This window comes from Echiichthys vipera (genome assembly GCF_963691815.1).
Source record: "Echiichthys vipera genome assembly, chromosome: X".
Taxonomy (NCBI): domain Eukaryota; kingdom Metazoa; phylum Chordata; class Actinopteri; order Perciformes; family Trachinidae; genus Echiichthys; species Echiichthys vipera.
In genome coordinates this window covers 31,649,032-31,666,475 of record NC_139825.1, presented here as the reverse complement: position 1 = coordinate 31,666,475, position 17,444 = coordinate 31,649,032, and the positions used below count along the sequence as shown (strand labels likewise).

The following is a 17,444-nucleotide window of genomic DNA, read 5'->3' as shown; positions in this document are numbered from 1 at the left end:
GAAAAACAAAGGCACTGAAATTAAACTAGCTTCTCAAGCTGATCAAAAAATATGGTAATGGCTGGAGGTACTCGACGAGACTATATACTCTGGCAACAAGACAGGGGAAGATAAGGACTATCTACACATGAGGGAGGGTGACACAGGTAGACACAATCAGGTAATCAGGGAACACAGCAGCCGAGTGACACAGGAGGAAGGGCAAGTGACCTGAAACGAGAGTGGATTACTTTTCAAAATAAAACGTGAATGTCACAAGACAAAAACACAAGACAGAACACCTCTCACCAGGGTGGGACAGTCCTATCTGTCGACAACCGTGAGTACAGTGGTGTTACCTTGTGAGACCGGGAGACCTGTGACAAAGTCCACAGAGATGTCTGACCATGGTCTGGAAGGGATGGGGAGCAGCTAGAGAAGACCCATGCGGGACCTGGACGACGTCTTGTTCCGGGCACAGACCGAACACACCTCTGCGTATTCCCGGACCTCCGACTCCATTAATGGCCACCAGAACTTCTGGGAGATCACAAACATTGTTCTTTTAAATTCCCAGATGACATGGTGTGAGCCCAATGAATCACCTGGGGACGCAACTCAGTGGGGACATCAGCCGATTATTGGGCATCCCCTAGGTGGTGGGGCCACACCGTTTGCTTGCTTTACGTCTGTTTCTATTGGCCAAGTTACCGCTCCTACCACACATCTCAGTGGAAGGATGAACTCAGGTTGCTTGGCCTCAGACTCAGGGTCGAATAGTTGTGACAGGGCGTCTGGCTTGACGTTGCGGGACCCCGGTCTGTAGGAGAGAGAAAAGGAAAAAAAAGTAAAAGAAAAGGGCCCACCTGGCCTGGCGTGAGTTGAGTCTATTAGCCTTCTTGATATATTCCAAGTTCTTATGGTCAGTCCAAACAATGAATGGATGTTCGGCCCCCTCAAGCCAATGCCTCCATTCCTCCAAGGCGAGCTTCACCGCCAGCAACTCAAGATTGCCAATATCATAGTTTCTTTCTGCCTTGGACAGTCTCCACGACAGGAAGGCACAGGGGTGCATCTTGCTGTGCTGTTCTGAGCATTGAGACAGGACTGCCCCTACTCCTTTATTAGAAGCGTCCACCTCCACCACGAACTGGTGCTGTGGGTCTGGCATGGTGAGGATTGGAGCTGAGGTGAAGCGGCGCTTGAGCGTCTGAAAGGCCTCCTCTGCCTCTGGAGACCAGCGGAACCGCTCCTGGGAGGAGGTAAGAGCGTGAAGAGGAACAGCTATTGCGCCGAAGCCTCTGACTCTATATGTTAGCAAATCCCAAGAACAGCTGAACCTTGTTGCGGCTGTCAGGTGTAGGCCAATCTGCCACAGCATTTACTTTAGCCGGATCCATTTGCACTCTTCCAGGGACTACAATGAAGCCCAGGAAGGAAACGGTGTCTGCATGAAACCCACTCTTTTCAGCATGGACAACAGGTCATTGTCCAAGAGTTTCTTCAAAACCTGGTTTACATGGTCTTGGTCAGTGTCACATTCGGGAGAAAAGATCAAAATATCGTCAAGGTAAACATACATGAAATAGTCAAGGAAATCTCTCAGAATGGCCTGGAACACGACGGGGGCATTAGTGAGTCCTGAAAGCATGACCCTATATTCTAGTGACAGCTGGGTGTATTAAATCTTCCACCCGACCCCCTCTATTCGGACCAGATGATAAGCGTTGCGCAGGTCCAGCTTGGTGAATACCTTCGCCTGTTGGAGCTGGTCAGAAACAGAAGACATGAGGGGGAGAGCGTAACGGTTCGTTAAAGTTGTGTCATTCAGTGGGCCGGTCTTTCTTCTTATCGAAGAAAAACCCTGTCCCTCCTGGAGATGAGGATGGACGAATCAAACCTTCTTCTAGTGACGCCGAGATATAAGTGTTCATGGCGGCCCTTTCTGGACCAGAGACGGAGTACGGGAATAGTAGCACCGGGTAGCAGATCTATGGCACAGTCGTATAATCGGTGAGGAGGAAGTTATAGGGCCTTTGTCTTGCTGAAGACTTGTCAAAGGCAACAGAGTTCAGGTCCGGAAATTCTGGGTCTGTGGCAGGATTGGCAGAAAAAGATTGACCTCCTTGACACCCCCTGTTAATTTAAAAAACAGAGTTTATGGTGCATTCCTTTCCCCACTCTCTGATCTTCCCTGTTTGCCAGTCAACATGAGGGTTATGCTGACACAGCCATAGATGTCCCAAGACCAGAGAATGAGAGGATGAAGTGATTAGATAAGGACAAATGTGTTCCTGGTGGCAGTCAATGTTCATTTGGACAGGTTCGCTGATGTGTGTGATTTCAGCGCCCTGGCTCTAATAGGTTTAACTAGCGGTTCTGATTTGAGTCCTAGCTCCCTAGCTAAAGCCCAGTCCATCGGACTGTAGTCTGCCCCAGAGTCTATATAATCGTATGGTGAATTACTGTGACCAGGCTGAGGACCAGTCGCAGCCTGGTCAGATGAATAACCAGTCGAGCCTAACTACTTTATAATTCTACATTTTGGAAGCCAGTATTGTACTTTCACTCCACTACAATTTTTCATCATTAGTTACTAGTGACTTTTTCAGATTATTAATGCATAAAATATAAATCAACTACAAAAAATGATATATTATCATGGATTAACCTACTTGGAAGTATATAAAGTAGCTGAAATTAGCTCCAGCTGCAACATCAGTGATCATTACATATTAATGCATCAGTAATTATAACCCAGTGATGTAATTTAGGCCTGTTATTCTGAAATGGGCCTTTGCATAATTAGCAGCCTACTTTTACTTTACTAGACTAATTTGACTTAAGTAAGATTTTTTTTAATGCATATTTCTACACTGTGCTATGCTTCTACTTAAATAGGGTCTAAAATATCTGAGTACTTCATCCCCCTGCTGGCTATGAGCCTACCTCAACTTTACTTTCCACCACTGAAAATCTGTCAAGTCACAGGCACGAGACGAATAAAGATTATTTCTGCTCGTTGTTTCATCATACTGAGGCTGTCGGTCTTTAATCCTATTGTTTTTGCACTGAATCGACCAAAGTCTCAGCAGCAGCAGCAGCAGCAGCCGCAGCAGGTGTTACGTGGGTACACACAGGCTGCATAAAGACTCCTACAAGGCGGACTTCAGGCTGCTTTACATAGACAGGACGCCACACAGATGACAGGTCAAACTCTGCTGCTCACAGACTGAGATATACTGTGTTGAAAACAAGTGCGATGTCTTCTCCCGGAGCCACCTCCAACCCTCTGAACACTCTGGGGCCCAAAAGGAAAACCAAGAAGAAACACTTTGTGCAGCAGAAAGTGGAGGTCTTCAGAGCCAGTGACCCTGTGTTGAGCGTGCTGATGTGGGGAGTCAATCACTCGGTAAGTGCGTGCAGCTGCCTGTATTAAGACTTGAGACCCGTGTGAATATGTCCATTAACTGTTCATCCGCTGATCATGCGCAGATTAATGACCTGAGCCAGGTGCCTATACCTGTCATGCTGCTTCCAGACGACTTCAAAGCCAGCACCAAGATCAAAGTCAGCAACCACCTCTTCAACAAGTACTGTGCTCCCCTCAACTCAGTCCATGTCATTGTGGGAACCTCCTTCCTGCTTCCTGTGATTTGCACAGATTTTTTGCGTGTGATTTATTTGCTCGCCTGTGCTTTAGAAATCAGTCCCCCCTTTAGGGAACAACAATGCCTTTTCTACACTAAAAGTACCTTTAACATTGAGCTTTACAGTCACTGCCGCTTACAATCACTAGCCAAAAAGATTAAAGAAATAGTAATTTAGCTGGTGTGCATTATGCAGTTTTGTCGAGATGATGTAAAAGAATGTAACTAAATGAAATGCTGTTGTTCGGGTGGTTGTGTAATTCATAAATGCTATACAAACATGACAGGAAATGTAGCTAAAATTATGAATTCATCAGACAATGTTGTGGGTCCTTCCGAAGATGAGTCCCAGGAAGCCTGTTTTTAAAAATAATAACTATTTATGAAAGCTGTTAAACACTCTGTCTGCCTCGAGGTTCAGTTTCTTCATAGAAGGAGTCTAAGAAAACTTGAGTGGCTCTCAGTAATCCCTTAATCCATCCAGGAATCCAGTTTGTGTAAAGAAAACAGAGGTGGTGAGGACAATAAAATATGTTTTCAGAAGTTGAAAAAGTCCTGTGACCTTGAGATTATCTCAAGTGTTTTTCATGTTGCTTGATGAGGAAAATACTTTACTGAAACAGAAGTTGGTCAAATAGTGTAAATGTAAGACAGTTCTCAATTTGAGCAATTAAAAAACAGCATGTAAAGAGACTGCATGTTCGACTCCGACCTGCAGCCCTTTGCTGCATGTCTCCAACTCTCTCTCACCCCATTTCCTGTCTGTCCTCGGAAAACTGCCAAAAAAATACAAAACAAAAAAAACAGCAGTCTTGACACCACCCTGCCAATAAACAAATATTGAATGAATGCTTTAGAGGGATTACTGATGCATAATAAACACGATTTAATTCATTTTCAAAGAGAATATCATTATATAAAAAGCTGCACAACACAGCAAGCATTTAATGATGTTGTCCTTGTCCTATCCTTTTGATCACATTATTTGAACATGTTCATTTTGGGCACTGATATAATGTGTTTGTGCTGTTTTTTTATTTAATTTGCCAGCTCCTGTGTAACTCCCAGTCAAGTACAGTTGGAGAGATTAGATAATGTGTGTGTGAGGAATGTTGCAGCACAGTATATCGAGCTGCATTGTTCTTATTTTATGTATTTTTTCCCTCAGAGAGAATCTTCCAGGGCAGTTTAAATTCAAAGACTACTGTCCGCAGGTGTTCAGAAACCTGCGAGAGCGCTTTGGAATCGAGGACCAAGATTACCAGGTACAGTAGAGCTATAAATTTACCACAGAATCAACATTTGATTGTGCAAAAAAAAAAACCTGGACAAAAACAACATTTCTCCCTTAACAATGTTAAAAACTGAGAAACAGCCTTTCAGAAGTCTGGTTTTCGCTGTTTCTTTTTCTCCAACAGACATTTTTCTGCATCTATTGAGCTGCTCTCTTCTACATTTGCATTTCTCTGTGGGATATTTGCATGTGCCAGGTGGCTCTGCTCAGTAATCATTTGCTTAGCACACAATTGCCATTTGAGGCATACTGCATGTGCACTTTAAAGTATGTGCTGATAAAAGCTTTATTTCTGCACATGTACAAGGGCGATGTTTTGAAACAGTGTGCATCAGTGGACACTTTTTTACTGTGTTTTCTAGCCTGATTACCCCGACATGAACATTATATAATAAATAATATCTTTTATTTCAAAATGTTCTGTTTGATTTATAAAATTGTGTTTCGGGGAAATCAGCTACAAAACAGGACACCAATGGGATGGATGTGAAAGGTTTCACTGAGCAGATGTACAGCTGATGTTGCCGCGGCTCACAGGTGCTGTCCTCTATCTCACTAACAGGTGTCTCTGGCCCGCAGTCCTCCACTAAAAGATGAGGAGGGGCAACGTGAGGAGCTGCTGCTGACATCGTACGACCGAACTTTGGTAGTAAAAGAAATCTCGAGTGAGGAGGTGGAAGAAATGCACAACATCCTTTCTGAGTATCACCAGGTAAGCCTATCTCAGGGTGGATAGCTTACTTATGGTAAATGTCCTTTCACAGTGAGCGAAACATTATCTTAGTTCAACAGTTTGTGATCAGCTCCAGTCGGTGAGCTCTACGGATCTTATTTAATTCGTCACATTGTTCTTCCCCTTTTGTCCTGCGTCTTTTGTATGCCAGGAGAAAAATGTGCTCTTTCTGTGATAACCCTGGTTGCCATGGCAAATACAATAGAACATCAAAGCTTAGGAGAGTTTTTCTTTTCAAGGTAAAGATATTGTACACAACCACAGCTCTAGTTTTAACGTTTAAATTTGAGTTTATAAAGAGATTTAATATTATAGCAGCATTCTGTTTCTACAGACAATCATAAATAGCAGACTGATAGACTGGCACACAACACGATGCACAAAAGTTTGAACATGAACAACTCTTCCTCCCTCCAATGTCCCACCCTTTTCTGACCTCTGACGCTCCCTTCTCCCCCGACCGCGCACGACTCACAAGGTGACAGCGGTGGGCAACTGGAAGGGATGCCGCTAGGGATGACAGGCAGGAAGCTCAGCAAATCATTTTATTTGAAGTGAATAAAATTATTGGTCAGAAATCAAAAAAATATGACAATTGAATATGGATGAGTTTCAACACCTGGTGGATTTATTTTACATTTTAGTGTGCCATACCCTTGTTAGGAGCATAAGATTAGAAAAGAAAAGTGTAAAAATGCCAGAAAGGGAAAGGGTTGCTTCAAGCTAACAGAGAAATATATATAGCAAACCTTTAGTTCCATAGCATTTTGACTTGTCATAGAATAAAAAGCACAAGTGTTGTTACTTATATTAATGATGGCTCTGTTCTATTGAAGCCAGGACAGTGTGACAGCAAGTCAGCATGCAATATCAGGAAAAATGGAGCAGCTAAATAAAATTCAGCCATCATTTTGTTCATTTTAATTGGGTTTTTCCAGAGCCTTGAACTGAATCTCACAGTCTTCATCAGTGGATGAGATTTGCTCAGAGTAAGCAAATCCCTAACGAACATCGTGAGATGTAAGCGAAAAGCTTCAGAAAAATATAGTAAGCAGACCTTAAAAATGCCCCAAACGATTTTCCTTCTGTTTACATTGGGTGCTACAGTACTCACCAAGTTTATATTCTTGAGGTCTTACGAATGCGTTGAATGCACTTTGCTCCACATAAAACACAGATTAAATCCTATTCCCTAAAGCAAGTTTACCAAATAAATCAGGCTTATTTAGATTTTTAGGCCTGGCTTATTTTCAGTTGATTCAGTTCCGGTGGCCCCTTCCTTGCTACTAGTTTTGCTCGGATGACACACCATGTTTGAATGAAACTTCTCTGCCTCTTGTACAGATGCAATGCTGTCGCTGTGACACAGTCTTTCCACTGACAGACAGACAGACAGACAGACAGACTTATAGACGCCTACCAAAATACTCAAAACCATCTCTGTCTTAGGTGTCTCCAGTATGATGACACACACAAACACACACACATACACACACACACACACACACACACACACACACACACACACACACACACACACACACACACACACACACACACACACACACACACACACACACACACACACACACACACACACACACACACACACACATACTCACTCACACATACACACTCACACATACACACACACACACACACACCAATGGCAGGACTGTGTATCATGTCACATGCATGCTATCACAAGGACAAACAAAAACGTTGGCACACTTCTTCCAATCATTCCACCATTGTGTTACATTTTCATTTATGCCCTGACTCAAACCACTGGACTGATGCATCCTCAACTTTCCCATCATTCATTGTGTATTCACTGCTCTTCCCTTCTAGCATATCGTCACCTGTCACGGCTGTACACTGCTTCCTCAGTTCTTGGCCATGTACAGAGTCACTGTGGAGAGCGAGGACACCTACCTGTTAGTTATGAGGAACATGTTCAGCCACAGACTGCATGTACACAGGAAGTATGACCTCAAGGTAAAACTTGTGCGAGGTATATAGCTAGACGATGATTCAGAGACAACTTGATGGGACGATCTGGTGTGTCGAAACATCTTTTAGCCTCAGCTCATATTGGATTATTGGCCATTCATGTATCATGTATGAAGACACTGGCTTGTGATTGCGGCACTTCTTTTGTGAAGTAACGTGCGAATATGTTTTTGGAGTGTTTTGCTTTAACAGTTATCTTTTAGTGACTGTAGGGGTCTTTTCTTTCCTCAGGGGTCCCTGGTGTCTCGTGAAGCAAGTTTTAAAGAGAAGGTGAGAACAAACTCAAGTAAAGGTTTTGTGTAGGCTCTAGTTAAACTGTTCTTTTTGCAGTGCTACAACTCTTTTGTTCATTGGCAATTTACTGAAGGGATGCAGTCAGATTTGTTTTCACTAACAACTAACTAGCATGTATGTTACTTTGGAGAGTTTAAGAGAATCTGTTCATATGGATACTGCAAGGAGAACAAAACAATTTTACCTACTCACATCAATCTGTTGTTTTTGATGAAACTTGGTACAGACTCGCTGAAACTCAATTCAATTCAATTTTATTTACAATGCCAAATCATAACAAAAGTTATCTCACCACACTTTACATATGGAGTAGGTAAAGACCACACTCTATGACTCATTTATGATTTACAGAGACCTTACAATTCCCCCATGAGCAACAATCTTGAGCACACAGTGGCAACGAAAACCTTCCCATAACAGGCAGGAACGTCGGACAGACCCAGCTCTGTGGAGGACGGCCATCTGTCTTGACCGTTTAGGGAGGAAGAAAAGAAGAGAGAAAGAGAGAAAAGACAGACAGATGGACAGAGAGAGACAAACACAGACAGAGAGGCAACCACAAAGGTAACAGTAACAGTGATATCTAAAGTAATGTGAGTATTACTCATATGTTATGGTAGTCAATACAGCAGAATAGTAGAAACAAGCACAGCTAAGGTGACAGAATATGACAATGATAATAATTATGGTGGAAAACATGATCAATGATGAGTAGTGGTAATAACAACTGTGATACAGTGAGACATACCACTGATGGTGTTTTTATGGCAACAAATTTTATAATTTATAAACTAATGATAGTATAAATGAGTAATAGGAAGGAAGTTTCATGCAGGACCTCGGCAGCAGAGACCTGCAAGACGACAAAGCACAAAAAACTCCAGAGAAGAAGTTGAATTAGTAACATGCATTGATGAGACATGAAAGATACAGGTAGAGAGGAGAGAAGCTCAGAGGATCAGGAAAAGTATTATCCTCCGACAGACTAGGCCTATAGCAGCGTTATTAAGTAAACATAATAAAATGAGCAGCATTTTTTTTTTTTTGCATGAACAAACAAATAAAATAATTGCACTGCCTTTGGAGCACTGTCACTGCCTGTTGTAACTGAAGCAAACATTGGTTGATGCTGGACATTATTTACTGCAAGTTTTTCAAAGTGGGATAATCAAACATGTTTTGAACAATAATTAAAATTTGAGATAATAACTGTTGGGACTTTTACTGTGATTTTCATTAAACTGGTAACCCTTTCATCCCTACCTTTAATATGGTCAGATATTTCATAAAACAAAGGAAAGAATATAAAAAAAAAAGTTTGGTATGTATGTTGCTGTAGCCTAAAAGATAGCTAACACGACTAAAATAATTTTCTGGTCTAAAATTTTAAAAGTTTAAAAAATCTAATACTGAACTCCTATATAACAGAGCTGAATCTTACATTTCCCAATGTAGCTCCCCCTCAATCTGAAAGCCTGTTTGAGACAAGCCAGATCACGGGCGATGGCTGCACAATGCATGCTGGGTAGATCTAGATCTGACTTGATCTAGACTTGCTTTGACATCATGAACGCGTTTGCAACGTTGTAACCTCACGAAATTGAGGTGTGCTTTTCTGTTGTACTGGAGAGATTTTGATTTGATTTGTCTGATTTGAAGGTTTAATACATGTTGTGTGGCTGATGGTGAAGTTTAGCAGAGAGAGACAAAATACATTCATCTACATAATCTATCAATATCAGAAACAAGTCAGATAACACCTTACAAATTGGAATCTAACAGTATTTGTCCTGTATTTGTATTTCTACTGAAGAGGGAACTGACTTTCTCACGGGACATTTGTGCCTCTTTATCAAACCCCTGAATGCTATTTTTCTAACAATAATTATAAACATGAGAGTTTTCTACTGAGATCATAGAGAGCTGTAAGTAAATTGATAAAAGTTACATTAAGTTATAAATCTTTGTCACATGCTTATTGAGGATGACAGCTGTGCCACCAGCCTGTCTGCGGGTGTGGCTGTATATTCATGCTGTTTGAAATGTGAGACTGATGCTAGAGTGTGAAATTTCTTTTCCTCTATTGTATCCGACTCTTATTGTTGGTGACAAATGTGATTTTCATATTTGTTTTTCAGAAATGTTTTCATGGAAAAAAAACATCAAGCAAACAGACTTTAAATAACATCAGAAGCTGTCTGTTTGGCCTGACCTCAATAATAAAGGAGTGAAAAATAGCTGGTTGAATGGATGTTTAAATAACTGCAGGGCTGTAGAAACCTTTGATCTTTCCAACTGTGTTGATTCTAAAAGCAGTATTTGGGATAGTATTGATCTTTATGTCACTGGAAATGTGAAGGGGGATTGTGTTTTAATGAGAAAAATTCTAATGAATATTATGATCTCTTGGCTGAATGTACGTAAATGTGGTCTACAGTTGATGACCTTCACTCTACATCTCCAGGTGAAGGAGCTGCCCACTTACAAAGATGTAGACTTCCGGAATAACATGCAAAAAGTATATGTGAGCGAAGAGGCGAAGGAGAAGATCGTGGACAAGCTGAACAAAGACATCGAGGTAAGAAAACAGTGTTGATGAAGCTTGCGGTCGTCTTCTCTGACATGAACTGTGTGTGTGTCCTTTTGCTGCAGTTTCTGGTGGCTATGAGGATCATGGACTACAGCCTGCTACTGGGCATACATGATGTCGAGCGGGCCGAGAGAGAGGAGGAAGAGGAGGAAATGGAGTCACCCTTTGAAGAGGAAGAGGAGGACGAAAACGACTTGGCTCTTGCACCGTGCTCCACCTCACCTGAGGGCATCGGTGGCTACATGAACTCCTTCAAACCCATGGGTCCTGGCGAGTTCGACCCTTACGTGGATGTGTATGCCATTCAGAGCGCTGTAGGTGAGTCCTGACAAGTGAGATCTCGCTGTTGAATTTAAAGTGTAATTCTGGCGCAAAATCATCCCATGGTCTTTTTCGGCACTTAAATACATCAAATAAGCCATCGAGACAGTTTTTTCGTGTATAAACTATTAACGGAGAAATTTGGGCTAACAGCTCGGGGCAATACGGTAAGGCATTACAAACGGCTTTTTTAAAGACTAATATTGCTCAAAATAACACCAAACCTCTGCAGTATCATGAGAAGAGTCCTTACACATAAAACAAAGCACCGACTACATAGTTAGCAAACCCGGAGTTTATTAAAAGAGTGTTTTGAAAGACTTACCTGCTGGCCCCGGTATCAGCTCCTCTCGTAGTAAAGTCCATTCAAGTCGATTACCAAATGCAATCCAAAAGGAAGGAGCCCATTGATGCTTTGTTTTATGTGTAAGGAGTCTTATCATGCTACTGCAGAGGTTTGGTGTTGTTTTGAGCAGTATTAGTGGTTAAAAAAGCCGTTTTAATGCCTTCATTGAACTGCCCTGAGCTAATCGAAAAGGACCATGGGATGACTTTGCGCTGGAATTACACTTTAAGTAGGAGCCCTGTGCTGTAATACACCTAAACGTCAGCTAAGATCATACATGCATATCACTCACCAAACACTTTGAATCCCTCCCATGTAGGTGCACCCCAGAGGGAGGTGTATTTTATGGGTTTGATTGACGTGCTGACACAGTACGACACCAAGAAGAAAGCTGCTCATGCTGCCAAGGCTGTCAAACACGGGGTGAGAGAGCAGCGTTCTTTAAAGGGATTGGTTGGCATATGCTGTCTTTACATCTCTGTCCTCTGGAGTGTAAAACGCTGCTTTCATTTTTCCGTTCAGTTATCTCTAATCGACTGTGTCTGTCTGCCTGTCTGTCTGTCTGTGTCTGTTTTTGCAGGCAGGAGCAGAAATCTCAACAGTTCATCCAGAGCAGTACGCTAAACGTTTCAGGGAGTTCATCACTAAGATCTTTGCCTAGTTCAATGATTAGGTCCAGGGTTAAGTTTGTTTCTCTGTAGACCGGAGATTTGAATGGGCAGGGTATTATTAATCATTTTTAGGTCTCAACGGTCCCTGGCGTTGGGAGGCTACTTTGCTGGGAGAAGTGGCTGGGGTCAAAGCCGGCTGGTGGCCCACAGCTGGCTTTTGCACTGACTGATTTTGAGTTGCTACAGCTGCTAACTGAAGGTGTGGCCACAGTCCTCTCTCCTCCCTGCAAAATAGTCTCCTAGGGGCAGACGGCAAATAGAAAAACACAACAGCAAATTATAAAACACAACAACAAATCATAAAACACAACAACAAATCACAAAAACATTAACAGAAAAAGTAGGGTCCATCTATCAGAGGATCCTTCTGATTGGACAGACCGACTGTTTGTCTTTTTACAGGAAGGAGAGGTGGAAAACACATAAAAAAGCATCTGTTTTGAAAACATGAGTAGTTCCGAAGATACGTTTGCTATTATTATTATGAATTATTTTGATGCAGGGCATATATATGACGTGATAGTTGATATGTTGTCAGCCAATCACAACATCACGATGAGTAGGCCTATACAGTACGCACGCTTTTCCATGTGTGTTTCACCTATCCTTCCTGATAAAAGACATACAGTCCAAGATCCTTTGATAGATAGAGCCTTTTGTGGTTTTAAACCATAGCAGGGGCCTTTAGACCCAGCAAATTAAAAAAGGATTGACATTTATCCCGCCTTTCAAAGTCTTGAGTTTGCAGCTACTCTCCGGGCTCCCATCATCATTTAATAGAAGAAGAGTCTCTCCATGCAATATTTATGTAATCTCAAATCAACATCAAGAAGCACAGAAAATGTGCTGTTAATTTTTAAATGATCGATGTGGTTTTTGAGCATTTACTCTCCATCTTATACTGCTAGATGGGCTGTGCATTGATTTTGAAAGAAGAACTGGAATGTGCAGATAGGAGGAAAAGTCTTCTTGGCAACCTGTCGTTGTTAATGGGTTTTCTTTTCTTTTCTTTTTGGAAATACTCCACCCCCGAACACAGTGGGAGGTGGAGATTATGAGAAAAACACATTTTCTCACTTGCTGCAGCACAGGAGAAAGATGTATGTTTTGCTCTTAAATATTAATTTATGACTTCCTCTTTTCCCAACAGTGACAACACTTGACAGCACAAGAATAATTTTGGAAATCCACAGAGCCTCAATTATGAACAGCAATCTGTATGCCCTTGTCAGCACCAACATGTGATTTAAGCTGTTAAGACTGATGCTATCTGGAAATGCTGCCAAATTCAGATTTTAAATAAAAAACAGCATCATAACAATGGGAATGAGTTCCAGCTTTTAAATACTGACAGTTTCAATTAATGGGAAAATATTTTAGAATGAAAAGTGAATATTTAACAATCTAGCATGTAGGTCTTACATAAATATGAATTAATATTACCACTGAATGTATTCTCAATTATGATATTATGACTATGCGCTATTAAAGTAAATAGTAAAAGTAAATAAACAGTGTCACTATTCTGTTTTCTGCTCAGCAAAGAAATGCACATTTGCCATTATCTGTATATAAATGTGTAAAAAATCAAATCTGCTGCAGATTAGACACTGTTTTTTTTTTTAAAACCTAAAACTGAAAAGATTTACTCCAGCAGTGCTGAAAGGCAACACTCCCCCCAGTTCAGTGTTCAGTATTTATAGTGTCTTGCAGTGCGTCATTGGAAGCCACACACACACACACACGTGCGCGCACACACACACACACACACACACGCACGCACACACACATGCACACACACACACACACACACACACACACACACACACACACACACACACACACACACACACACACACACACACACACACACACACACACACACACACACACACACACACACACACACGACACAAAACCACCACTATGTCTATGTCTATATGATGTCACATGGTTATGTGACAGGAAAACATTTGCTTTGAAGAGAAAATACCATTTGAGTAGAAGTGTTTCTTTTAATTTTATCCACAGGGTTTGATAACTAAAAACATCAAGTTTAAACATAATGAAACATTTTTCATTAGACCAAATTAAAAATATACTGTAAAGGAATGACACAGAAGTTTCACTTTTTTCAGTGTACGTAGCCAGAGTGGGGGGCTCTTACATGTCTGTGCCGGGGGACAATTGTATCATAATCCGTCCATGCATGTAAAGCATTAATTTTTTTCCTTATTTAGTCCGTCTCCCTTGTCCCAGTCCTCCTGACACACATTTCCGAATATCCTTCTGAGATTATCGTGAAGATTTCGCTTTTAATAACTGAGTGGACAAACAGGCAGAAGAGGGACAAAAGATGAGGAGAAACACGTGTCTAAGAGTACCTCTAAAATAAGTCCAAAATGTTTTAATTTATTAGTTCACATTGTATGAAACAGATCACTTCTTTCAGATTTGAGGCGACTCTAGCAACTGCAATGTTGCTGCTGAATGGAAAGCCACTTTAACATTAAATAACTAGACTGCATATAGTGTGTATTGCAAATATCTGTAATTCAATTCTCCTTTAGTCAAAAAGAACATTTCTGATATCCACACGTGCATTACAGAATGTAAAGTATCGAGAATTTCCTATTTTTCAGATATCTACAATTTAATTGTTTCTACTAAGAATTCCAATTGTAGATATCTGTCACGACATTTTTACTAGTCAAACCATGCTATAGATGTTTCCAACCTATTTAACACGACTGAAGTCTTTAAGATAAAAGCCATTCCTGGTGCAAACCAGTTTAGTCTTAAAGTAGCTTCTTAGGATGGGCTCCCACACAAACTTTGATTTATCAATAGCTGGTGCAACCAAGTACAGGCAGTTAGTAGGTGGAAATATTTAGTAACAACTAATCTCTGCATTAAAAAAGTATTCAGTGTAATGTAACCAGTTTTAATGTAGTGATGTGTAAAATTGCAGTAAAGGCTAAATTTGGTCCATCTCTTTATAGGAACCTTTCTTTACTCTCTGTGTGTACGTTCTTTCCTTTTGGTACTTTGAGTTTCATTAAAAGAAATGGGAGGTTTATTGTGTTTTTGGGTGAAAATTACCTTTATGATGTGTACCAACTTTATATTTGTTGATATTGCAATGTAGTTCCTGAACAACAACATCTATAAATCTCATCACACCAACAGTCCCATTTTATGTATCTGTATTTGTTTACCCAGGAAAAAAAACACTTTATTACTGTGAATCCATGAACCTGAAACTATCTTGTGGTATGCCTGTGAATGCTCTCATTTGTCCAGGTCATCGTGATCCCAAAAGAAATTTAAGTCAAAAGCATGAGCAAAGTCCAGTTGCTTTTGACTTAAATATCTTTGGGCATATCTTATGGTATAATAATGAGTCCATGATATCGACCTAGAAAGAAGTAGTTCAAAGCCAGGTGGGGCCTTGAACAAGAACTGGTTTGATCCAGAAGAGCTCGCGTTCAAATGCTAGTCGAGTGTTAAGCGATGGCTGCTGCTCCACTTGTCCAGAAAACGTCTCTCAACATGAGCCATTTGAAACTCTCTGCAAAGCAGTAACTGTGTGATGCAACTATACTGCATGATGTTTCAGCCTTCCTCACCCTAATTAACAGCTCATGTTAATTTTGACACAGCTAGACACAGAAAAACGCACGGCAACAAAACAGCACAGCTTGGGCAGTAGCCTTAGTGTATTTATAATGAATGCTCTATGAATCATTGCATGAGTAAAAAAATACAAATGGAGAGAGATGCTTACATCACAGACATGTACACTCAGCTGAGTCTTCAGATTAACACAAAAACACATACAGTACTGCAGAAGGTTTGTTTTTTTGTCTTTTTTAAACATGTTCAATTGGGCAACATTCCTCTATTTCATGTTCATTTTCATCCACTTACAAATATAATCAAATGCTGCCTTCAAATGGGGTTGTGTTTACCGTGAGTCCATATGAACGCCCCCCTCTTGTAGTAGCCACGACCACGTAGGCGGAAATTTCGGGTTCATGAAAGCTCTGGGTTCATGGGTTGTGATGTGTTTGATGACATTTTCATAAAGCATTTTTATTTTTGATTTTAGGTCTAAAGTAAAAAATGTCTACGGAGGGCAACTGATTTTACATCATATTCCCAACGGCCTCGTTGTTTCACAATTGCCATTCCGATATTACCCGCTCGCTAGTTTGCTAAATTGTTATCTTAGCATATTGTGAACATGACTTCTCATGTGTGGTATTTGCTCAGTTTACAGTTCTGAAGTTCAGGCAGGCACAGCCTGTGACTCATTTTACATCAATCCATAATATTTTTCTAACCCTAACCAAGTAGTTTTGCTTCACAACGTTTAACTGTCACGTGTTCTGGTCACATGCTTTGAACTGCCACAATGCAACCTTTTCACATTAAAAAAAAAAGAACGGTCAAATATATTGTTTTGGGTGTCATCTGCAAAAGAACAGGTCCGTCTCTTAGCTCACAAGGTCCATTTAAAGGCAGCAATAGTCATTCAGAGGCTCAGTTTTATAGATCAAAACCTTTGCAGAGTTTTCATCCATTAAACCACACTTTCAATTAGTCACAGCAGGAATAATATTAGTTAATTAAAAAAAAAAACGCCCCAACAGTCCACAAAATTTTTGAAAACATGTTAGTGTGCAACTCAAACTGTTTTGTTCTGTATTTGTATACATTCAATCAAAATCAAGGCCTTTACACACACGTATTACACTCGCCTTGATGATGAGCTGCTGCTGGAGTCACACAGTGATGCACACACCATGTACAGTGTTCATGTCACACACAATGATACAAACATAACATAGAAATCTCAGTCCTGGATGTCAAAGAGTTAATCAGGTGGTTGCTGAAGGAAAACCAAACCAAGACGCTGTACAGGAAATTTCTGAACAGCTACGAATAACCCTTTGAGTTTTATACACAGAACCAACTGTACAAATCATACAATAACAATCTCGAAAATTAAGCACTTTAAAATTTGTAGAATTCTAATATTTTTTTTATCAACGCATTTCTATACAGTTATTTTGATTATCTTTAAAGCGGCCTCTTTTTCTCAGCAACTGTAAAGGTTTTTCTTTCGACCTACACAACATTATTTACGCACTGAACGACTGGCTGTGTCGAACGTAACATGGTGTGCATTTCGAATTTTAAAAGTGACATTCGTTGTCAATGAAGTTAAGAAGTGTGGATGTGTTTAGCGTTAACTTCTGTCTATGAAATCGTAAACTTATTGCAGTTCTTTACTTCTGGCCCTTTGATGCTCATACTGTAAGCTGTTTGAGGCCGAAGGCAAATTCCCATTCTGAGTGGAGAATTAAGTTGACTGCATGATGAAAAAATGAATCATACCAGCAGGTATAGTGCAATACATTCCTATTGAATCCGAATGCAGAGGCATCTGGACGTAATATCATGTTCTTTTATCTTATGTAGAAAGTGTAGTCAGGAAAATTTTTCTTTTTGTTTTGGTTAAATTCTGCTAGCAGAATCTGTGTTATT

At 40.6% G+C, this 17,444-nt stretch overlaps 1 protein-coding gene across 1 annotated transcript; it reads left to right on the top strand.

Moving 5' to 3' along the window:
- Nucleotides 1–3,241: 3,241 nt before the first annotated feature.
- On the top strand, nt 3,242–11,881 carry LOC310965176 (phosphatidylinositol 5-phosphate 4-kinase type-2 gamma-like; the record flags this gene model as incomplete). The annotated part of the gene is made up of 10 exons (XM_083938636.1): nt 3,242–3,391; nt 3,475–3,572; nt 4,798–4,894; nt 5,486–5,635; nt 7,508–7,654; nt 7,901–7,939; nt 10,428–10,541; nt 10,616–10,871; nt 11,540–11,643; nt 11,801–11,881. 10 exons carry the CDS (start codon nt 3,242–3,244, stop codon nt 11,879–11,881), a joined length of 1,236 nt encoding a protein of 411 aa, XP_083794762.1.
- Between the last annotated feature and the right edge of the window lie 5,563 nt (nt 11,882–17,444).